Below are 23,540 nucleotides of genomic sequence, written 5' to 3' on the forward strand. Positions count from 1 at the left end.
AAAAAAAATTAAAAAAGTCCTCACTTCTTTTGTTTTTATTATCAAATTGGTCACAAGGAGCAATTGAGTGTACAGACACTGGAAAGGAGGGGCAGAAAAAAAACTGGAGAAATAAAGTTTCGACTTAAAACGCGTCACGCAGGTGGAACGCCGCGCCCACTTTTCAACGCCTGCGTCAAAATTATGGAGAACTTCAGCAGGCCGCGCACACACACACTCTCAGTACATTTTGTCTTCTTGTCTTATGAAAAGCCGGTACACACAAACATTTGAGGTTTCCCGCAAAGGGAAGAAGTAAAATGCTTCTTTATAAAAGAAAAGAGTTCTATCACTGTACAGAACATCTACACACACCGTCAAGACCGCGAGCACAGTAAGAAGGGAAATCATCTCCAGAAGTACAACGGATTCTGGCTCTAGCACCCAAACTCCCCCCGAAACATGCAACGCATCTCCCCCCGATGAAACTTCCGGAGCTCGGCCCAATTCGGGCCCCCGATAGAGGACTCCCTCGGCCTCAATCTCGCGGCCCAAGGAAGGCGCCATCTCTCGACTGGACCGGCCGTTCTGGTCCGGTCCACTGGGGAGTGACGCAACGGAAGGTTCGTCAGGCGACCATCTGAAAAAAAGTCTTCTGCCTTTCAGCCAGAGTCGGACTCGCTGGTGTCGGAGGAGGAGGAGGATGAGGAAGACGAGGAGGAGTCTGAGGAGGAGCTGGTGGCGCTGAGGCGTGACGGTTGAGTGCTCGACTCTGTGGCCGGTTTCTCCGCTACAGGGGGGAAAAAAAATGGGCATTGATTGGTAAGAAGAATTTTACTTGTTTTTTATAGACAACTAAATAAGGGATGAGCAGAATTCCATAATCGCGTCTCGACAAATATTTCTCGAACAATTTTTTATTCCGCGATGCCATAAGATCATGTATCATCATATAAAATCACTTAATATAAAAAGTGAAGTTTTGCCAAGCAGTCACTGATACAATTTAGCAATAGTTTATTCATGTTCCAACTCATTTGCTCTTTATTTGAAAAGAAAACAGCACTGCATTATAAAGCATTAAATCAGCTTTGCTGAAGCCCACAGAAGCTCTGAATTTTCACGTATCCCCGACTATGAGAACCATTGGAATATTGAACATCCCAAAGAATATTTACAACTTAAATCTGATGAAATGTCTTCGTAGTTTTGTGCGAAAGTTTGTTTGGTCTAAAATCGTTTAAATTTGCGCTTGAACAAGTAAGCTTTTGTAAGTACCCTCTGAAAGTTCTGAAATGCCTGTTCAAGAGACAACAAAGGTTATTTTTTTTCTTCCCGTGTTAGACTTGAAATAGGCTGGTACTGAATTTACACTACACCCTCTGCTAACTAACAAGACCGTTAGAAAAAAAAACAAAAAAAAAGTGGCGACGAAACTTACGTTTGGCTTTAGTGGGCTTCTTGCCAGAATTGAGCTGCCCGCTGACATCAATCAGCCTTCTCTCCAGCTCAAGCTGTTTCTCCAGTGCCAGCTCCTCACGTGACTTTCCGGCGCTATTCTTAATGGCTTTGAAGGAAACGTCCACAAAATCAGATTTTGGTAGAGCCCAAGTTGAACCTGAAAAGCTGCTAGCTAGCACCCTCACCATAAGGCTTGCGCGGCTTCTTCCTCAGGCAGGTCATGACGTAGCGCTCCAGCTCCCGCAGCGTAGAGGGCTTGAGGGTCTCAAAGTCAATCTCGATCTCCTCCGGGTTGGTGTCTCGGAGGGAGGGCTCTCGCGACTGGATGATGTAAACAACGCGGCCCAGTTTCTCGCCGGGCAGCTTGTTGATGTCCAGGCTGAGTTGACGCTTCTCGTCGTACGACATGGGCGCCGTCTCTTCCTCCTCATCAGAGTCGAAGTGGCGCATTAGGGGGTCGGGGACGGCCGGCGGCATGCTGAACATCATGCTGCCCTTTTTTGATCTGATGCAGAAGAGACACGGGAGACGTTAATGGCGTAAAAGTAATCTTATAAGCAGTTCCCACAGTAACCAGCGGGTGGCAGCACTCACTTGCTCTTGTTGTTTTTCTTGCTCTGGCCCTTCTTGATTGGCATCATGGGAACGCCCATTGCTTTGTTGCTTTTATTTTTGGGAGTTTTCCCCACTTTGGGAGGCTTGGCGGCCCTGATAGGTACCAGCTCTTCTTCAATCTTCTGGTGCTTCTCGCCCTTCCTTTTCTTCTTCTTCTTGTCCTTCTTCTCTTTCTTCTTCTTGGGTTTCACAATGGGGCCCTGAGAAAGCGCCGTGAGCTGCTCGTGGACGGCTTTCAACTGGAAGAGGCGAGCGAGTCAGAACGAGCGAGTCAGAAAGCGGCCGGCGACGCGCATCGCAGAGCTCATCGTTCTCCCCTACGATACCTGCTCCTGGAGCTCGGCCAGGCGGTTGGCTCGCTCCTCCTCAGAGTCCGAGCTGGGGCTGCTCTCGCTTTCGCTCTCCTCGCTGCTCAGCTCGCTCTCGGACGAAGAGGACGACGAAGACGAGGATGAGGACGAGGAGCTCGGGGGAGCGGGCTGCTCGTCGGGCATTTTGGCGAAGCAGAACTCAAAAACATCCTGGGGGAGGAGTCAAGTTGCATGTGAAACCTGAGACTGCCATATTTTGTAGTTTGACAAATATTGGCAAAGGTATTTTGAAAACAAGGAGCTAAAAAGTTCATCTTTTTCTATTTGAATTTTGGAAACCAGTAACTGTAAAAACAAAAAAACCTTGAACTCAGGCATGTAAGAGTTTATCGATAACTTTAAGGCCCTGGAAGCTCCCTTAACTTTGTTGGACTATACAACTCTTGTCTAAAATGTATCCAAATAATAAATTACGGAAAATACACATTATGCAAATCTGATCTATCGATTCTAGTGTTGGCTGCTGAGTGAGGCAAAATGTTACATGGTAGTGATTGTCAAGGGGAAGCGTCAAGAAGGGCTTTATTTTTTTAACTCTTTGATGGCACTCTGGCTTTAGAGATGTAGTAGAAATTTAATGTATGCGGAGCACTTGTCTTTTATCTTTAAATGACATGCTCTATTTTGGAGGAGTCAAAAATGATCACAAGTGCTTCGTGAACTCCTATAGGCTCGGAGGGATGCCAAGCCCCCCCCCCCCTTTTTTTAAACGCAGATCATTTTTAATTTTATTTTCAAAAGCTATATCATTTCCAGATATGAATTATCCTTGATATCAATACCGTCTACCACCAGTCTGCAACGCAAACAAGACGGGTAAAGTAGCAGCTTACCTGAAGCTTCCGAGCCATGGCCACCACGTCGTGGTCGGGGGGGTTGTACTTGTAGCAGTTAGAGAACATCAGCCTGATGTCCGCCGAAAACTGCTGCGCGTCCATGTACTCCCTGTTGTCCATCTTCCTCTGCGGGCCACAAGAGGGGAGTCCCGTTAGGAATGACCATTTTTTGAACGTGAGCAACCGGCTAGGCCCGTGCTGGCATACCTTGACCGTGCTGAGGTCCATGGGCTGCTTGATGATTTCGTGGTAGTCGTGGAGTCCCAGCGAGGAGGCGTCCACGGGTTTGTAGAAGGGCCAGGCATAGGCGGCGTGCTTCTTGGACAGGAGCTCCTTCAGCACGCCGCTGCAGTAGCGCAGCTGCGGCGTCAGCTTGCTGCGACGCGCCGGCGTGGGCAAGATGGAGTCCGGGAGGTCTTTCTTGGGGGGCTTGATGGGCCGCCCGCTCACTCCTCTCCTGCACGCCCCTGGGGCTTTGCCGCCCAGCATCACCTGCCCGTGATCGGCGTTTATTCCCATGGCCTGGTTGAGGCCCAGGCCCTGGTTGAGGCCAAGACCCTGACCGAGACCCAGACCCAGACCCGGGCCCAGACCCAGACTCTGACTCAAGCCGAGACCTTGGCCAAGGCTCAGGCCCGTGTCGTGCTCCACCCCAAGTGCGGTGAGGGTGAGCGGGGAGTCGTGGCCTCTGCTCAGGCCTAAGCCCATGGCGCCCACGCTCATGGGGCTCATGATTGGCATGGCCATCGTGGTAGGGGTGGTCGTGTCGGCTTTCCTCTTCACGCCTTTTTTCTGTTATTCAAACAAAATGAGAAGCGCGTCACGATTCTGACATAAATGGGGAAAACTGCTGCACTTACGACAGTCCAAACTTTTTGTAACACACATCAAAGCCAGAATTGTCTTTTAACTATTGGGGCTATTTTTGAAAACAGGACGGGGGGAAAAACTGTATGTTTGAGAGGATTATGGCCACTGAAGAGGAAACAAAAGCTGGCAGGATTTTTACTCTCAGAATTCCCCTTTGAAGTAACAATTCTGACAGTCCAGTAGTTTAGCCATTTCTGATTACAACAACAACAACAACTAGATACATTGTTTTACATGTACAAATAATATCCTTTAGAGCAACATTTCTGTGCTCAAGGCTGGGGTAACCGTCACAGTTCACCTGTTGGGTCATGTGACATTCACAAGCTGTCATTACATGTACCTTTTTCACATATAACTTGTCTGCAGGTGGAAAATAAATCATAGACGATACATTACTACTGCTGAAAATGGCTAAATAAGCTTACTGTTTCATCAAGGTCTGGCTTGCAAAGATAGATTAAAGTGAGCTTTGTTTTTTTTCCCTTTACTGGCTTTAATTCTCTTCCACAGACATCTTGCCTTTTTTTTTAACCTCCCATTTCAAAAACGGTACCAATATTTATCAATTCAATGCTAGCAATGCTAATTTGTATTCGTAGAAGAGAGAGTCGCATGAAGTTCTTCCCTACCTTGGTGGTGGGCTGCGTGGGAGGCAGGCCGGTCATTGAGGGAATGCCGTGCTCGTTTGGCAGAGTGAGGGCCAGACTCTTAGCCAGGATGGTCTGCGGCGGGGCGGAGAGGATGGTTTCGGGGGTTTCTGGGGTGCTCGGCGAATACACAGACTGGGAGACCGCAGGCACCTGGTGAGCCGTGGTGACTCCTCCGGATACTGAGAAACAAAAGCGTGATCATTTGACGGTGGTTCTCAAACGGGGTGCGTGACATTTCAGAATCATGGAAAGATGAGATCTGCGCTGTTGGGTTCTCACCCGCATTTGCCCTGCCTCGCTTTCCCGCTTTGACGGGTCTGCTGCGCGGAGGGGGCGGGCACAGATCCACCTCCTCGGGGGGCATCTGCGCCACCTTTTGTAGAAACGCTTTCTCCAGCGACTGGGCCATCAGGACGATGTCATCAGATGGCTGTGAGAAAGACACTTGATGGCTCAGCGATTAAATTCACTTGATGTGGATCCATCTTTTGGTCACTCGGTTGTACCTTGTTGTAAATGTAGCAGTTGGTAAACATGGTGTTAAAGTCCTGCATGCATTCACTCGCGCTGTTGTAGTAGTTACTCTCCAGCCTTCTCTTGATGGTGCCCAAGTCCATCGGGACCTTGATGATCTTGTGATAGTCCTGTGGATCAAGAAGAAGTCATTCATAAGCAGTTCCCAAAATATTTAATCGGATAAAAACTATTTGTTTTCATTTTACCCTATTCATTTGTACTATTAAAAACTTAATGCTGTAGTTTGTTTTGCTCCTTTAAAAATACGCGCTCATCACTTTAATCAATTAAGTAATAAGTTCAATTTATATGTAATCTTGAATGGACAGTTTAAGGGGGAAAAGGAGAAAAAAAACAATTGTGGTAGCCCCTTAAATACATGTCTAACAATAATTTAAGTGAGACTGTTTCTAAAGCCAATTATTGTTTCTAACTCATTCAATCAGACATGTCTTCTCAATTTTTTTTCAAGCAATAGTTCCCATTTGACCCCAACGACACGTCTTTTTAGTCCATTTATTTCAAGCGATACGGTAAAAGAGGGTCGGAAAATAGGTAGTACAGAATCAACAAATCTACTTGAGAAATTCAAATGAATACACAATGTTCTTTTTCATACAATTAATCATCCGTCCATCCATTTTCTAGAGCCGCTAATTGTCACTAGCGTCACAGGCCTGCTGGTGCCTATCCCAGCTGACTTGAACTTGTTGCAAGGCCAATGGCAGGACACTCAGACATTTATAAATCGAAGATATCTACTTTGATCTAATAGTTTTATATACCCCCCAAAAACTAACTTTGAAATTAATATAGTTTCTTATATAAATTCTAGAGAAAAACAATGATTAAACTGATTATATAAATTCTAGAGGCAGCTTAATTTACGTAAACAACGTATGAATAGCTTTCCCTTACGAGCGGGCATTGAGGCATACTCACAGGAAGGTTGAGCTTGACGGCGTCCACCGGCTCGTGGAAGGGCCAAGCAAAGTGATGGCGCCACAAAGACTTGAGCAAGACCTTCTGCAGGAACTGCAGCTGGTTGGTCATCTTACCCCGTCTACCGGGCTCTTTCACCAGAGTCTGCGGCAGGGGAGGGGCGGCGGTCTGATTGTGCAGGGGCATGCCCGGGCTTTCAAAGCCTTCATATAGGAGGGACGGTTTCCGGATTCTTTTTCCAGCTGTGCCGGAACTCTGGTCCAGTGCCGTGAGCCCCATGAGACCAACGTCTAGCCCACCATTGGAGCTGCGGAGAGCACAGTGTGGCATCTTAGCACGGCCATGCGGTCAAAAAATATGACACTAGTTCTTTGTCTCCACTTTCAACTCAAAACTATTGCATTAGCAGGGAACACCACATTGCTGACTAATTCTGACTAAACAGCGCCCCCTCTGATCACTAAAGCGCCGGTCTGTAAACGGGTGCACATTTAAATTACTACTAGAATGTTCTTGAAATTCCAAACAGTTTATCCTATTGCTACTGGAAAGTTCTTGAAATTCCCAACAGGGCTGCCTCAAGATCAACATGTCATCTTGAACACACTACTCGCCATTGGTTTTCTGCCTAAGTGGCAGTATAATCTTGTCACAGGAAGTGCTGCTTTGACCTGCAACGTGGCTTCCCCATACTCTCTACTGCCTCTAGTGGTAGCTTTAAAAGTGTGAGTTAGTTTGAGGAATGTTGCTGTTAATGCTTTTATACCTACACCATTAATAGTCGTACAACAACTTTTTGCATCGCTGGGAAAGGTGCACTTTTGGAAATTTAGTCATTTGGGGGTGAGGGTTGAGCAGGGGATACAAATTTTTAGAATACAGTATACCAAATTTGGTAATATGTCGTCCATTTTTGAATGATGGAGCCTTTGGAAACATTTGACAGTTAGTGTACTTTATTATGAGTTTAAAAAAAGGTACAACATTAGAAAACAAAATGGAGGTTAACATTTATAAGCCTAATAGCATTTATTGTTTACTGGCAATACCAGTATCCTTGGAAACAAATAAAATCTGTAGTTTTTCCAAATCTCTGTCATGGTAACCTGCAAAAAGAAAATTAAGAGGCAACTGTACACTTGGAATTTACTTGTTTTTCTGGTTACTTGAAAACATACAAAATTTACATGGCGACTGTGCTACGAGGCTAACAAAGGTAATTGAAAAGTAAAATTTAATACAAAAAATAGAATTTGTGTGTTTTCTAGTTTTGAGAGTGTGCGCTGTAACCTGGGCAACAGACCACAACCAACCAGCATTAGCTTCATACGAACACTTTATAGCTAAACCAACACCGGCGGCTAATCACAACAAACCGGCGAAATGGCTTCAAAGCGGACGCACTGGATCGGTTACAGTCCAACAACCTTTAACATGAAAGCAAGGATAAGAAGGCGGTAAAGACGTTTTTTTTTTCTTCCAATGGAACGTATGGGTTGCTACTAAGATTACGGGAAGCTAATGCTAACTTTGAAGGTTAGCAGCAGCGCTGCGAACAAGGCACGGCGTCACACAAACACACTTTTAACACACATTTTAGTCACGCGTTATAAACTCCGCGTCCGATTCCAGGCAACATTTTCCGTTTGACAGTTTTTCCGGGGTAAATTTCGGCGCGCGAATTCACGCAAAGCGCCGGCATAGTCCACGACACCCCATCAAAATAAAACAAACATCGGTGACAAAATTTTGCCAAATATCGCATCCGATGGAAAGCTGAGAGTCAAGTTTACCAGTAGATACCTGTCAATCAGCGGGTTTACGGCCATATCCATCAGGATGGATCCGGATTGTGTTTTGCTATAATCAGGCCAGTATCCGGTTCTGTTCCGCTTCCCGTATTTTTTTCCCTCAATACGCTCCCTACATCGGCGACGTAGCTTTGCTCCTGCTTCGTGGAAATGGCGCTCGCTTCGTTACGCCAGCTCCTTTATAGACCCACGACGCACCCCATTGGCCACGCATGCGAAAAACGTCCCCGCCTTTCGAGTTGTGATTGGCTATTCGCCCTGCAAGTCAACTTAACCGCACCCTAAAACTGCTTTCTAAGCCTTTGAAGCAAACACATTGAAAGCACTTCTTTTATCGTAAAGACATTCAAACAACACCCGTAATACGGCTTTGTAGTCTGTATTCTTAAATTTGGTATACATGCCCCTTCTTCGTATTTACGAGCAAGGAGGCATTTTGCAAGGACGTTACAAACGCCTCTAAACTTGAAGGTCTTCAATTACGTCAACATATGCAAAACCAAAGCCGATAATTGGCCAATGCGTAACTAACGCGGGCTTTCTTTGCATGTATCTGCAACCCTATTGGCCGAGCCTCGGAATGACGCAGCCGTCATACGGCTTGGGGGCTCTCCCCACTTACCAGAGGAGCAGTCGCAAAGGGGAGCCGGTCGCCATCTTTGAACACGACTACGACGACTTAAATCATCGAATTGTGCTCAGCTATCCTGATAAACTGACCAATTTACCCTCTAGACACAACATATATGTCATAATCGAACCAAAACGACACAAACGATCGCGTTTCACCCGAGTTGAAGGACACAAAGGACAAAACGACATCGAACATGGCCCGCGTGGCAAACAAAGAGTATTTCGCATGTTTAAAAAAAATGGCAGGCGTAAGCAACGTCACCATTAAAAACCAGTTGCAATCAAGTGTTTACATCAAAAGTACAAACATTCGTCATAAACATGCTGAGATACCGGAACAGCATGACGCAGCATTTTTTTTCGTTGCATTTAATAGGAATGATTTTACTAATCTTTGGTGGCCAGCAGAATAATTCGCGACAATAGCAACAAAAACTGGCATTAAACTAGGCCGTTAAAAATGTGATCTATAAAACAGACCAACATGGAGGACAACAGAACAAGTCTACAACAAATTCATTGAACGTTTCAATGGTTACCCAATCACATGCGCCCATCCCCCACTCTCCAAGGTTACATACGGCTAACAATGTCACGGAAACGTGCAAATCAAATCACAAAATGATCTAATCACAAACAGGTAGATATGGAAATCTTGTTGGGGACGTTCTGACGTCAAGTTTTGAGTGCTAAAAGATATATTTTAAAAAAAAAGTGTACCCCCCGAAAAATCCTAAGGATTAAAATGAAAACAAATGTCGACTGGTAAATCCAAAAGATGCAGCGAAACTTGTCTTGAAAACATCTGGTCTTCCAACTCGATACTTTTTAAAGCAACACATTCCCTCCAATATGTCCGCCCTTCTCCCATTCTCCGGGGCAGGGTGGGGGAGGGGAAACACGTGATCAGATACACCCCAATGTTGAGCAAAACTTGGAAACGACTGCCATTCCGTTCAAACGAGCCAATCGGACATGTCCAAAACGTTCCTGTTTTAGGGGGAAATATGAAGTAAATCGTCCCATTCCCGTCCCTTGCATCGAAATGGCATTAATAAATCCTCCACAGTTTCGGATAAAAGCGGTAAAATAATCCAAACAAAGAGCAGACTTCATTCGGAGCTAGTCTCTGGGTGATTGGCCAGCATTGATCATGTGACCCCACGTCTCTTCTCGGGGAGCGGGGCGGGGGTAGATTTAATCGCGAAAGCTCATCTAGCAGTTGCTTCTGCTCATCGCTCGGTGAAACGGCTTTCTAAAAAATCCAGTTTTGTTCAGTAGATAGTGTAGAGGCGTCCAATATGTCCAAAGAGATGATAGCCCACGAGATCGGTCGCCTTGCCTGGGAGCAATCACGACGCATGCGTCACTCAATGGAGGCTGAAGTGATGACGCAACATCTTTGCTTTGTTTTTGTTTTTAAACCGAATCAACAAAGTTGGAGTGAATAAAACATATGTTTTGGTTCCAGTAACATAAAAAAGAATTAAATATAGTTATTCATAGATTTATCTGAGGCAATGAGAGAAGAACCATTTGTCCTACAAAGTCATTTTTGTTGGTGCCGTTATAAAACCGATTTATAATTAAATATAAAAATAGCTCCCTCTCGAGACATTGTTTTAGTAGATTGCTGTGCAAACCTTTAGAATTTTATTCATAAAATTTATGCAATTCAATATCTATATTTGATTAATCATTTTTGAAGTGTAAAAATAATTTCCATTATTTGCACGGTCTATTTTAAGTGTGATACTTATTTGTTTTCCCTTTTCAAACTTTCCCCCAGCAGCATGTGAACAACTCATTTTGTTTTCAAGCATTTACTCAGCTACAGTTGTTGCATTATACTGCATTTTAAAGTTACATTGTTGATCGTGATGGTGGTATTTATGTGTGTGTGTTTTTGGGGGGGATTTTTTAAATATTTGAGAACCACACTTTTAAAACAAAGCTCACTGAAAGTGCCATTTATTTCACAGCCCGATCCAACTTGGAATTCATTGACGAGCACTGTATGCTTAAGATTTGTTTAACATCAGGTAGAGCAGGTCCAGTGCACACCGGGCTAGTTTATATCGTTCGTGCGGGAAAGCAGAGGATTACATCACAATCAGCCGCCTTTGACTCATCAGTCTCTCTCTCACTCTTGCTCTTTCTCGTTGGCATACATTCAGGACACAGGCTCGATCGAGGCCATGCTTGGCTGCTTTTACCATTGATTTACATTCCCAGCCAAGCAGACTTGAAAGATAAAGAGTGGATTTTTACTCCTTTTGGGTTGGAGAGTCTGCAGATAAGAATGACACCGGCATGCACAGGAGAGGCCTGAAATGAAAGAAAGTTGTTTGAAACAAATGACGGTCAGTTGAGATGCAAACGACATGGGCGGGGTGGCTGTTGAGAACATTTTATGCAGCCACGCCAAACGAGTCGTTTACTTGCGCTCGCTGGGTAACTGTGAGCCATTTTTATGTGATTGGTATCGCTAATGTCATTTTTTTTTCTTTTATCACGGTGGAAACTAAACACAGGCCCAGATATCACTGAGATTACATGAGATTAACATCCTTTCTAATCCAGCATCCTATGTCCTGGGAAGACGGTGGTGGTGGACTTTTTGAGAAAAGACAAAACACAGCATGTTTCAAAGAGCTAAAACGAAGCAAATGATATCTCCTAGGATGCCCTTTTATTGTTTTAGAAACGACCAAAGAGCATCTCTTCTCTAAACCAGTCCCTCGAGCTGTGCTAATAGTGATATGCAGGCTCCCTCTCATAGTATGTAAAAATAATCATCACCCCATAATTGTTAATTTGTATTTAAAATTATATATATATATATATATATATATATATATATATATATATATATATATATATATATATATATATATATATATATATATATATATATATATATATATATATATTTATATATATGTCCATAATCTTTTTCAACTTTTACTTTTTTTCATAATGCGGTCAATTATCTGTTTGTTTGTTTTTTGCTATGAGTTTGGTTTGATAAAAGAAGATTCAAAGTTGGTGACGCACTTCAAGATCTTTATTGAATGATGCAGTAACACAAATAGAAAATGTAGCAGCTGCAGTGGGCCAAAATTCTCAGATTAAACGTCACTCAATTGGCCGCGTCCAAACAAAAGCACACTGCTATTTTCTAGGTTTTGGGGGCTGAATGTGATTCTTAGAATTTAAATTGACTTGAGCAGGAAAATGTTCTGTGAATTGCAGGTGAATTGTGTTTTAAAATTTGTGTTTTCTTGATGTTGGTTGAGATCCACTAAACGTCACACAATTCGCCACGTCCAAATAAAAGCACACAGCTATTTTCTGGGTTTTGGGGGCTGAATCTGATTCTTAAAATTGAAATTTACTTCAGCAGGAAAATTGTGTTATAAACTTAGTGTTTTCTTGACGTTGAGATCCACTAAATGTTTTCTTTTGTCATCCTCTTGGTCACGACCTCCCCAAGCTTTTTCTAGTTAGAGGTTGCCACCTACCGGCCACCTTGAGCAGAGAGAGTCCCTACCGAGCAGTAAGCGTTCGTAAATACTGAGCCATCTTGTTAAATTAACTACTTTGTATTGTCCCTGTTCGTTATGAATTTTGATAAATGCGCTTTAAAAAGGTCAATTAAAACAGCTTATTAAACATAAAAATAAACATCCGATGAAGATTACTGTAATATTTAAAACATATATATTCATCTTGAATAATACATTTCAAAATAAGAATTAATCAGTATTTTAAGGTTCAAGAAACTGTACAATTTCAGTGTTTCCGTATCTTAGAATCATTCCCTTTTGGTACCAACCTCACCCCTGAATGTCGTTTTCAACTCTTAAGCGTGGCCCCGGACACAGTTTATTCAGGATCACTAGATGGCGCTATGAAGCCACGTTTTTCCAATATCAACTTCTTGACTTGTTGGGGTCTTTGAACACACGCAGCAAAAAGTGGCTTGGCGTCACCAATCACTAACCAGGTCTAAAACCATGACCTTAAACCCGCATAACTGCTCCTCAAGCATAGTGAGAGAGAGAAAAAAAAAAGCGAAACCAAGCAAATTTGAACTGCGTCTGCATCAGGACGCTAGCGTCGTGTCATTTGCAGGAGTATGTAGGCTATCTGATGAGTTGAGCTAATTCAACAAGATTCTCTTGATGTCTTGGCTCTCCACTTTCAAGATAACACAACAAATGCCACCCAAGCGTTTTATTGCAAGCTTGCCAGAAAAAAAATGCAATCAGTGCACATTGTAAAAGAAACAAAATGTTATTTACTTCAAACTATCTTTACAGTTGAGAAATTTACTCTTTAAATAATGTGAAAACATTTAAAAGTTTTTGTTGTTGTTGTTGTTCTGAAAATTCTAGCTTCTGGTAACCCCGTTTGATGTGAATATACAAAACGACAGTAAAGTGAAGGGACTTTCCAGCTCCATCTGCCATTTTCTATTGCAGCGCCCGGTCCTAAGATGGCGGAGGTTTGGTGCCAGGCTTTTCCGCACCATTTCCTCATTCCAACCTTACCGGTATCTGCTGTATATCGCCAGCTTGCTGTACCAAACTCATAGTGTACTCAAATGAACATTTATCAGTGTGTTTACATAGTAAGTACTAAAGCTGGTGATCAAACGCAGTATTTCTAACCACTACACACAGTACAAGCCAAATGAGCAAAAATTATTTTTAGCCTGAGAGACAGTAAACTTGAATTAAAACATGTTTAATGCAGGTCTTAGCAATTTCATTTTTGCCTTTCACCGTGTAATAATTTCATCAGAGGCTTTTATTGACACTTTATAGAAATACATACAGAGATACTGCACAAGCTACGTATGTGTGACATTGCTGGTTTATTGATTTCAGTGAGGCCTTCAGCCAACAGTTTACTCAACAGGAAATACTGTAGTTGTGGTACTTTTAAACTACTCAAGTGCACTGTACTGCATGTAGTCATACATATGAAAACACAAACCAATTGCGTAATAAAGGCAAGAAAATAGGATTTTGATTTTGAAAAAAAAATGATTCAAAGGAAACAAAACAGTAGAATGTCAGAAGAAATATAAATACAAAAATGTATTTTCTGTCTCTGTTCAACTCTTTCTACGAGCACTAAACCAACAATCTACAAAAAATGCACAATTGCAACAGGCAGCGGTTACACATAAATCATCTGGAGCACTTCGGAATCCATATTTTCCAAATGACAAAACATGAGAAAAATGTCAATAAAATACTGTACATTATAACAAGCAGATTCACTGATGATTAAAAATATTAGTGTGGTATGGCCACATAGCTCTATAAACACATTTTGCTTGTGAAAATGGCTGTAACAAAACGAAGGCCGGCATTCTGGCCCTGTGAGGACAAATTTGAATTCTGATTGTTTAGGAAGGGGTCCAGTTACTCATCTGGGTAATATCACATACCCAGGCCCAACTGATAACTACTGATTGTCATGGCAACGCATAAAAGTTGGAATCTGATCGGGCAAAAAACATGCAATATCAAAACGAATGTACAAAAATCGCAGTTGAGAATAAATGAACATAGTTTTATTGACTGGATTTTAAAACTCAAGTTGTAAATGCAGCTTCATAACATGGAGGCCAACCCAGATTTCTGTCACGTTAGTTTGCCGCGGCGGTGAGCTTGTCTCTCATTTGACAGTACATTCCCTTCTTTTCCATCAGCTGACGATGGGTTCCTTGCTCCTGCACAGCGCCCCCGCCAATCACCGCAATCTGGTCGGCCTTTTCAACAGTCTTTAGTCTGTGAGTGATCAGCAGCACTGTCCGGTCAGAACGCCTCACTAAATCCTGCAGGACCTAAGCCAGGTGAGACCAACCACAGAAGAGAATATCTTACCCATTTTTGTTACATTATGGAATGATACCGTGGTACCCCGATCCCTGATTCACTGTACCTTGTTTTCACTTTGTTCATCCAGGGAGCTGGTGACTTCATCCAGGATGAGAACCCGAGGCTGTCTGACCAGCGCTCGAGCAATGGCCACACGTTGCCGCTCGCTCTTAGACAGCAGGATGCCCCCCTCGCCAACCTCTGGAACACAAGCAAACCGTCACCCCAGCTCTCCGGCCAAGACGCGTTTATCCGCATTCGCACCGGCAAAAGGTGGAAGCTTGCAACTCAAAAGTAAGTTTCAAGTCGAGTCCACACGCAATTTTCAGCGATACGGTGTTAATCGTAAACAAGAACGACATGCCATCACGTAGTTCGAGTCGAGTCTCACGAATACCAAGTCACGTTTTGGCTAAGAATGTCCCGAGTCTTAAAATCAGTGACAGACCAAAATTCAATTTGGCTCACCGGTATCGTAGCCCATCTCGAGCCGTGTGATGAAGTAATGGGCATTGGCCTGGTGCGCTGCTTCCTGGATGGCTCCCAAGGAGCAGTCCGTCAGCCCGTAGGCGATGTTGTGTCTGACTGAACCAGAGAAAAGGACCGGCTCTTGTCTCACCACCGCGATCTGTCAAAACACGGATGTTTGCGTTGTTGCTCTTTAGCTCCAGTCCTGTAGGTGGCACTGATGCACATTTCAAAGTTAAAACAAAGATGAGCGAGACCACGTAGTCGTTTGTGGAATGCAATTGCGAAGAATAAAAAAAAAAAAAGGCTGGAAATTTGTTTTTTTTTCTATCGATGAATTAATCGATAAAATTCCACTTACATTACAATTAGATATAATTTATCTGGACCAGCTTTCACACTGTTTGATTTTTAACTGTGATAAGATCATGATTATTTCCACTTTTTATTCCCTAACTTAAAATACTGGCACATCATTTTCCATCTCTTATATACTCAGTTTGAGATCTCGGTCCGCCCTCGTACTGCATTAAAAGTGTTGCAACCCTACTAGTCCGTTGTGAAATAGGAACAGAAGTTTTGCTTTGGGCTTTCACCTTTCTGCTGAGATAGCGGTTGTCGTACAATTCCAGCTCGGCGTGGTCCAACAGGATTTGTCCGCTTTGCGGCTCGTACAAGCGCTTTAGCAGACTGGCGCAGGTACTTTTCCCCTCACCGGACACACCGACCAGCGCTGTCATCCGGCCCACCGGGAGCTCCAAAGAGAAATCCTAATGACAAAGGCTTTTGAATGAACTGAATGTCCTCTTGTGGCATTCAAATAATGACCGAGAATCTGCGCGGACTCCACGTTGACGGCAACCTGCAGAACTGCCACGTCGGGGTGCCTCGGATAGGCAAAGTTGAGATGACGGAAGATGACGTGTCCCGCGAGCAAATCGGGCGCGAGTTCGCCATCCATCTTGATGCGAGGCCGTCGATCCAGAACCTCAAATACTTTAGCTGCGGCGCCCACCGAGTTCAACATGTTGCCGCTGATGTAGAACAGTGTCTGGCAAAAGACATTCCCAATGTGAGTCCACGCAATGCGTCGGCGACGTAGCGATGTCCAATTACCATTATAAGGTAATATACCATAATCACAAGCTTTATTAACTCAATCTCTGCCAGCCCAGTAAAAAGAGATTTTTGATGTCTGTGGACTTCACATGACAGATTTCTTTACCCTTATGTTGTGTCCAATGTCTGATTGGTAGAGGATGAAGGAGACCAGGTTCCCGGTGGTCATTTGGCCCCTCTGGATGAACAGCCTGCCATACCACAACATCAGCACATGAATGGCCAAACCTGTCAGCTACACACACACACAAACATGTAAATCGACTTTTTGAATAGCGGGCCCCTGAAATCCAAAATGGCTACGACCATCTTACCCTTTGAGCCAGGAGAGACACAACCCTGACAGTGTCCCGCCGGGTCTTGAGCCTGTGCGTGTCCAACAGACGCTCGTCGTAGCGACGGGCTTCGTGCTTTTCGGCGTTGAAGCTCCGCACTGTCCGGATGGCCAAGATGATCTCATTGGCCGTCTCGTTTGCTGCGGTCATTGAGTCGTGCGTGGCTTTCGTCAAGCGCTGCAAACACAATGCTGGACTTAAGTGAAAGAAAGAAAAAAAAAGAACTTTTTTGAAGGCCGTTTGACCAGCGTTACCCAATACGTCCATTTGATTGGACTGAATGGTAAGCAGAGCTAGTGATTGGTCCATCATCTTTACCTGATGGTGTTTGTTGGAGATGGTCTGTAGGAAGCCAGTGACCGGGACCTCCAAGAGCACTAAACACGTTAGCGTCCATGAAAGGTTGAGCATGAGGATAAGCGTGTACAGCGTCTTGATTAGGGTCCTCAGCAGAACATTGATGTTCAGACAAACCGTTTCCGCCATCAGTGGGATGTCTTTTGAAAGCAGGGAAGTGAGTTCACCTGCACACGGAAGGGATGAAAATGAATTTTGGTGAGACGTCAGATGTTTTCTTACCTTACCTATCTTTGTGGTGTCGAAAAATGCGATCTCCTGTCTGGTCTGAGCTTGGAACAGCTTTCCTTTCACTCGGCACTTGAAGGAGTTAATGGTCCACATCAGGAGACCCCCTCTGCTGCCCGCGCCCACCGAGCTGCTCAAACATACAAGATGGGCTTTCATTTTACCTGCACCGGATGGGTCTGCAAATGATTTACGACGGTCCTCGGAAAACATGGTAAACCGTGATTCTAATTGGGGTACACAGAGTAATTATGTTTAGGCAGAGTCTGGTTATGGAATCTCACCTTCCCACTGAGAACACGCCCATGAGAAGCAACGCTGACAAGAATTCATCCGGCACATAATCCGCACTCAGGTTGTCAATTACCTTCCCTGTGTAAAACCGGATCTGGATCTCACCTGAGGCACACACACACACATAGTGACATAAATACTTGGAAAGTCCCTGTGTATTTCAAGTGGTGTTGTCATATTTTTTTGTGGGGTGGCTATTCAGAAAATAATTAAATAAATGTATAATGTCGATTTAAATATGAAGTTAATATAAATAGTTCTGAGGTGTTACCAAGCGGTTTAACAATATGGCATGTGAAAATGCCAGAAAAATCGCTTATGTGCAGGTGGAAAATCTGGCCACCGTGTAGCTCCGCCCCTGGCCGTAGCGTGCTTTTTTATTTATTTATTTTAATAACTACATGTATCATCTCTTTCTCCATACAACGAACGAAACTTTAAATTCAAGGTACCTCTGTCTTTCATGATATAGTATACATCATACAGTCATTCATTAGACCCCGTCATCAATCATCAATAATCAGCAATGATCGATCATCATCATCGTATGTATATCGTACTTACAGACGGCAGCCAGGGTGAGAAAGCAAAATCCTCCGACCAGCAGAGCCAAGTCCGGCCTGTACATGCGAACCACCCTCATGAACAAAACTCTTGGCTTTTTGTGCTTCTCTTTGCGGCCACTCGAGCCCGGCACCCCGATTTCCCAAAACAAGGCAGCCGCCAGCGAGGCTCCGGCGCACATCGCCCAGCAGCGCGCGACCCCAGCCGCGGTCGTAGCGCCGCACTTGAGGTCGCCGAGCCCCAGGGCGACTGCCAGGCTCTCCAGAGCGGCGGGGAGCGCGCTGTGCACGGCGAGAAAACGAGCCGGCGCCGGGGGAAGCTCCCCGAGGTTGAGCAGGTAGACGGCGGCCAGCGTCAAACAGCACCGGAGCAGCGACAACAGCCAGAGCGAACTCAGCACGGTGACTACCGGCGCCGCGGCGTGAAGCAGCCAGGCGTCCGCCGCCAGCGCTAAAACCACAGCGAAAGCTTGGCGAAGCGCTGAACTCTTTTCCTCCATTTTCACGCGGATGGATTCGCGCGTGCAACTACCAGAAGTGGAGCAACGCTTTCATACTTTCGCTTTCATGTTACTGGAATGAGCCCGCTTCTAGTCAAACGGCCGCCCCGAGAAAAAACAAAAAACAAAAAAAACAACTAAGATTGTATCTGGGGATCTCACCAAGTCCTTGTTCTCATTCGAAAGCAAGAGCAATGCTAAGCAAACTCAGCGATTTGTTATTAAATAAATAGTTATTGGCCGAGTTGACCATGAGTGAGTCCATGCAGTAGATCAGCTCCAATATTTTGACAGTAGAGCTGCTCAGTTGACTATTTCAATAATCTTTCATTTTAAAAAAAATTCACATTAAGCCACGAATCGGATTTTTTTTTAAAAACAATGCCTTATGTACAAAACAACGCATTTCAGACTGAAATGCAGAAAGTGTACCAACATGACTCGATTACTGTTTTCCTCTCCAACCTCAGAAAAAAAAGGAGGTGAAATTCATGTTTGCATTCATTACCATCTTAATGGAGGACTAGTAAACATGAGATTGACAATATTCATTGTTGGGAGGTAAAAGTTTCAATTGATTAAAAAGGATTAATAATGCACCTTTAAGGAGTTGGATTGATCTTGAATTGTGTTGCAATGCTATTTAACTTTTTTTTTTTTTTTTTACCTCTCCTTCACTATATTAGAACTTTAATCCTTTTTTTCTACATCTGTGGTTATCTGGGGCATTTATGTGCTACTCAGTTCGTTTTTCAACCTCCGCAGTTAGCTATTGTAAGACTCAGCAAAAAATACCTTCCCTAGAAAACGTACTACAATTTTACAGAATGGCTTAACGTCATGATTTAAATTCCCAAGTGAAGAGATGGCACCACGGATAAGCACCCCCCAAAGATGAATTTAGTATTTTGCAACACCTCCAAACGAATTTGTCATGCTAGCAATGTAGCATGTTTCTGTTCGTGAGGGACGTGGCTTTTGTCAAAGATCCGCAAGGGGAGAGTGAAATCATCTTGTTAGCAGGTTGAAAACGGCAAACTTCATAGCGGTTGCGTGTTTGTATTCTGATTTGTTTTCCCATGCGTGATGAGTCATGTCAGTTTGTGCTTGCGTTTCATTTAGCCTAGCATGCTAGTTAAAACTATTAGTTCATGACTGTGCCCAAGCGAGTTGTTTGCTTGATGCTCTGCCAAAATATTTTGTTTGTGTTATTCCAGACCACAGTGAATATATCATTTCATACAAATTGTTAACTTAAGCACACTCTTGACATGATTGTTTATTTTATATTTGATGGGTGGACAGGCACACGTGGCACAAAGATTTGCCTCCATGGCATTCAACAATCAGTATTCAATAGTATTTCCCTTAATACAAAATTGAAAATCTGATCTTACAGCATCAAACTTAAGGTTGACCCAAAGCAGGCTACTTGTCAAAGAAGACTGGTAATTCATTCTCCAAAACGACACTCGTCTGTGCACCGCGCTTGTCGATGGTGACCAGGTAGGCCACCCCTCCGCTGGAGCCGTCTCGGTTCATGGCCAGAGTGAGGGCTGCGAAAGAGCGAGAGAAAGCCATCGGCTTTGGCTGTGGGATGGTGCATTGGTTGTAATCCAACCAAAAATTTTGTAAGGAAATAGCATGTTGGTGTACTTTACCCCCAAAATAGAATAAAATCAATAAAATATATTGCAAAGAAGAAGACGGTGCTTAATACGTTGCCACTTCTGGTGTGCATTACCTGGCCACCAGGGGGAGTATAATACAGTAAAATCAGACATGAAGAGTTTTACAACTCCCGAGTCAGTGAATTGTCTGTATACATGTGTTGCTGCGCCATTTGTGTTCAGATTCATGTATAACACTCACATAAATGCTATTCATTAGCCTCTTCATGGTGATCTCCTTTATGTGTTAGCACTAAGCTAGCAGACTTCAAGCCAACGGTATGCAGTCCTTTTAAATGAATTTTCTTTTTGTGTTTAGCTTGATGGTCAACTGGGGATGTCATGGAACCGCTCGGTGCCACGTTTGAGTCAAGCTCTTCGCCTCGCAGATGACATCACCGGGTAGGCACTTACTGTGGAGGACAAACCGCTGGCACTCCTCTCTGCTCATGCCAGGACGGTAGGTGGAGTCCACAAACCCGTACACGTAGGTGCTGCCGGAGCCGCCAACCATGAAGGGTTGGCGTAACAGGGCGCCGCTAAGGGTGGAAAAAACCTGCCAGGCAACAGAGGTGGCAGAAGCAAATCTTTATTTCGTCTTCGATTTCAAATCTTCATTTTTGGCTGTATACCTAGCTTGGAATCTATAACCCAGGTGGAGGTGATAGCGTAATCTTCTTTTGATAAGATTCCCTTGCATTCAGCTGGCTGATGGAGGTAAACTTTAATCCAACAAGGGGAAATACTTTTTTTTTTTTTTTTACAATACATGCATAACTGACATGAAGGTTAAAGTCTGACCATCTGGCAAGGAATTAAGCGTTCCTTATTTCTCTTTGCGGCTTTTGTCGTGGCTTATCGTTTGTGTGCGTAGGTGTGTGTGTGAGAATTACAGTAATTGTGAACTAGGTGTGTCCAAGTCCCAACAAAGGACATCCATTTTTTTTTAATATTTAATGTCTTAAAAACATTTAGGGGGAGGGGGGGTATTAGGTGGCTCTCCTGACAGCTACAACGGGAATACTAACACGATAAAAATTATAGATTTAGATGATCTTCCAAAAAAAAGTAGCGGAAAGAACTTCCGCATTGTATTCATGTGTCCGACGACCTCTGACCTGCCCGCCGCCTCTTCGATCCCAGCCGGCCACGATGAGACTGGCAGCTAGCTCGTCCCTGTACCGGTACAAGGTGTTCTTCACCAAGGTAGCCGCGGCACCCACGCGCGGCTCCTCTTCCATCTCCAGGCTGCCGAAATTAATAGAGGATAATTGGGGGGATAATAACTAAGCAGTTATCTGGAAGGAAAAAATCTTGATTAAAAAAAATGGACAAACTAAAAAAAAAATGGCTGCTGCACGGGTTTACAAATTCCTCTTCTTTGATACCTGTGAAGCTGCAGCTGATAGCTGATCAGATCGGCAATGGTCTGAGCATCCGCCGCAGAGCCGGAGAGGGCGCAGTAGATTTTGGGGTGGAGGGGTAACACCTTGTTCATCACGCGGTTCACGACGGAATGGCTGCATGGGTGACAGTAGGTCGCGCAACAGAACAATACATACGATGCCTTGAGGTTTGATTGACCTGATTTACAAGTTCCTTGAAATAAGGGCTGTCACTTGGACTTTCTTTTCTTTTTTTGGTTTGACTTGCTAAAATAAAATGCAAAATGCCGTTGACCTGCTCACGGTTATCATCGACCTTTGCGGTCTTAGGTCAGTTTGGTTAACAGTGAGCAGTGTTTTGGAAAAATTGTGAACAATTCTTTCAAATGAGGCTCGAAGCTGTTAAATGGCGCACATTAAAAGGTGCTAGCCACCCGTTAGCTTGCAAGCTAACGGGCTTCTTTGGCTCTCTCAGCATGTGAAATCCCCTCCTCGCTTAGAAGAAAGTATTTGAATTCGCTTTACAGCAGAGCCCACTTGGGGAGCGGGAGGTGAGGTGCTTCGTTTTTGTCATACATCTTTTTTTTTTTTTTTTTTTTTTTTTTTTTTAGTTTCAGTGACTTTGATGCACTTGGTTATATTTTCTATTTTAGACTAAGCTGTAAGCCGTATAAATGCTATAAAAATAATGAACAGTTGTTGAAAGTTGATTTTAATTGCTTTTTTCTTTTGTTTTTGTAAACACGTAAAAGATATGTGTTTTGGTATACTTATAAAATTTTTAAAGATAATAATCATTGTGTGTGTGTGTGTGGGGGTTCTCTTTTCTGGCTGGCATTGGCAAAATATAATTGAGAAGCACTGCTTTACACGGTCTTTAAATTACTCTACAAAAACAATCAAATACATACTGATTTCATCTAAAAGGATAACAGGACACGCGGTTCAATTTTGAGTTCCAAATGAAAACTAATGGAAATGTGTGCATGCATGTGTTGCTTGGGACGAGTGGACATGCACCTTGCAGTGACGCGTGAATCTGAGCCCAGCACGACCCCGCCATCAAACTCGATGCCGATGATTGTCGTCTGTGAAGCAAAAAAAAAAAAAAAGCCTCATTTAACATGCATTGTTTTGTTCCTGGTCAGGAACAATCTATCAAGCGAAACAATACTGTGAATCTGTCGATCTAAAGCTACAGTCTTCCTTGTTCATGGTCTTGCCATTGCATTTTTAAGTCTTTTTTTGACAAAAAGAAACCGTTGGATGCGAAAATCTTAACGGAAAAAAATACATTTGTAAGATGTACATTTGGTCGGTTGATAAAACAACTCGTTTTACGGCTTCACCTCATATTTGAAATACAGCGTTCCTTAATTCGTGCTTCATCTTTCATGCCCGCGTTTTTTTTTTGTCCATAAAAATAAAGAAAGCTATATTGCGAAAAAACGCCTTGTGTTTTCCCTACATGCCAAACAGATAAGTTGACTGTCGTACGGCTATTATGAGCATTTGTATTTACAGTAAATGAAGTATATACAAAAGAAGTCAGCGCTTAACAATCACCAATGTATGTATGTGGGCGCGTGTGTGTGAGTACGTCTCCAAACTCACCCCGGTTTTTACCTCCTCGGTTCGTGTGGCCGACTGCTCCAACATGCTGACCGAACCTCAGACGAGGCTGCAGGATTTGTCCAAATAAAACTCAAACATCGATTGTCCGCAGTCCAGCGCATTCGAACGTGAAAGTGAAAGTAAAGCTCACAGTTTCATTGTTTGTCACTGCGATATAAGTCACGGGGAAAAGTCAATAGTTTAAATTCGGGTTAAAGAAGTGCTCGGGTTTTATTTATTTTAAGTAGTTACAAATGATAAAAAAAAGAAGTACTGCTCAAACTCTTGTACTTAAGGATAAAAGTCGTTCCACTCAAATGTACAGATAGACTACTAATAAAAATTTACTGTTGATGAAATCCAAAACTTTTTTTTATGACTTTGTTTTGGTGATTGGCTGGAATTTTTTTGTACGTGTTCTGA

The 23,540-nt window shown here is 43.5% G+C and overlaps 3 protein-coding genes and 1 long non-coding RNA gene across 4 annotated transcripts; 1 reads left to right on the forward strand and 3 right to left on the reverse strand.

Annotated features, from left to right (window-relative positions):
- Window positions 1-20: 20 nt before the first annotated feature.
- brd2a (bromodomain containing 2a) lies at window positions 21-10,054 on the reverse strand. The gene is made up of 12 exons (XM_088404783.1): window positions 8,047-10,054; window positions 6,244-6,550; window positions 5,292-5,429; window positions 5,065-5,215; window positions 4,765-4,964; window positions 3,470-4,054; window positions 3,260-3,388; window positions 2,382-2,576; window positions 2,035-2,294; window positions 1,626-1,945; window positions 1,421-1,546; window positions 21-769 (listed from the first exon to the last, which is right to left on the reverse strand). Exons 1-12 carry the CDS (start codon window positions 8,076-8,078, stop codon window positions 642-644), a joined length of 2,571 nt encoding a protein of 856 aa, XP_088260909.1. The 5' UTR covers window positions 8,079-10,054; the 3' UTR covers window positions 21-641.
- Window positions 626-22,067, forward strand: LOC148406330 (uncharacterized). The gene is made up of 4 exons (XR_015863976.1): window positions 626-801; window positions 14,416-14,559; window positions 14,673-14,878; window positions 20,438-22,067. It is a non-coding gene; the product is annotated as an uncharacterized LOC148406330 (long non-coding RNA).
- Window positions 13,551-18,556, reverse strand: tap2a (transporter associated with antigen processing, subunit type a). The gene is made up of 11 exons (XM_088404784.1): window positions 17,950-18,556; window positions 17,376-17,490; window positions 17,091-17,221; window positions 16,825-17,030; window positions 16,486-16,683; window positions 16,278-16,406; window positions 15,915-16,103; window positions 15,649-15,822; window positions 15,053-15,212; window positions 14,649-14,785; window positions 13,551-14,550 (listed from the first exon to the last, which is right to left on the reverse strand). Exons 1-11 carry the CDS (start codon window positions 18,446-18,448, stop codon window positions 14,353-14,355), a joined length of 2,136 nt encoding a protein of 711 aa, XP_088260910.1. The 5' UTR covers window positions 18,449-18,556; the 3' UTR covers window positions 13,551-14,352.
- Window positions 19,713-23,420, reverse strand: psmb9a (proteasome 20S subunit beta 9a). The gene is made up of 6 exons (XM_088404792.1): window positions 23,118-23,420; window positions 22,524-22,591; window positions 21,507-21,638; window positions 21,237-21,366; window positions 20,533-20,674; window positions 19,713-20,004 (listed from the first exon to the last, which is right to left on the reverse strand). The coding sequence occupies exons 1-6, from the start codon at window positions 23,160-23,162 to the stop codon at window positions 19,877-19,879; spliced, it is 645 nt and encodes a 214-aa protein (XP_088260918.1). The 5' UTR covers window positions 23,163-23,420; the 3' UTR covers window positions 19,713-19,876.
- Between the last annotated feature and the right edge of the window lie 120 nt (window positions 23,421-23,540).

Source organism: Hippichthys cyanospilos, chromosome 21 (assembly GCF_059441005.1).
Source record: "Hippichthys cyanospilos isolate Australia breed blue-spotted pipefish chromosome 21, RoL_Hcya_1.0, whole genome shotgun sequence".
NCBI classification, from domain to species: domain Eukaryota; kingdom Metazoa; phylum Chordata; class Actinopteri; order Syngnathiformes; family Syngnathidae; genus Hippichthys; species Hippichthys cyanospilos.

Bases quoted from the DNA above. Each gene is read 5' to 3' on its own strand.
- brd2a (XM_088404783.1), bottom strand. From the start codon at position 8,078: ATGGATATGGCCGTAAACCCGCTGATTGACAG. The intron at 5,216-5,291 runs GTACAACCGAGT...TCTTTCTCACAG, and splicing joins ACTGCTACATTTACAACAAG to CCATCTGATGACATCGTCCT. The intron at 770-1,420 runs GTAAGTTTCGTC...TCCCCCCTGTAG, and splicing joins GAAGCCCACTAAAGCCAAAC to CGGAGAAACCGGCCACAGAG.
- tap2a (XM_088404784.1), bottom strand. From the start codon at position 18,448: ATGGAGGAAAAGAGTTCAGCGCTTCGCCAAGCTTTCGCTGTGGTTTTA. The intron at 16,407-16,485 runs GTAAGATGGTCG...GTGTGTGTGTAG, and splicing joins TGTCTCTCCTGGCTCAAAGG to CTGACAGGTTTGGCCATTCA. The intron at 14,786-15,052 runs GTGAGCCAAATT...CTTGTGTTCCAG, and splicing joins CGAGATGGGCTACGATACCG to AGGTTGGCGAGGGGGGCATC.
- psmb9a (XM_088404792.1), bottom strand. From the start codon at position 23,162: ATGTTGGAGCAGTCGGCCACACGAACCGAGGAGGTAAAAACCGGG. The intron at 21,367-21,506 runs GTATCAAAGAAG...TAATTTCGGCAG, and splicing joins TATCAGCTGCAGCTTCACAG to CCTGGAGATGGAAGAGGAGC. The intron at 20,005-20,532 runs GTAAGTGCCTAC...GCTCTTTCGCAG, and splicing joins CCAGCGGTTTGTCCTCCACA to CCCTCACTCTGGCCATGAAC.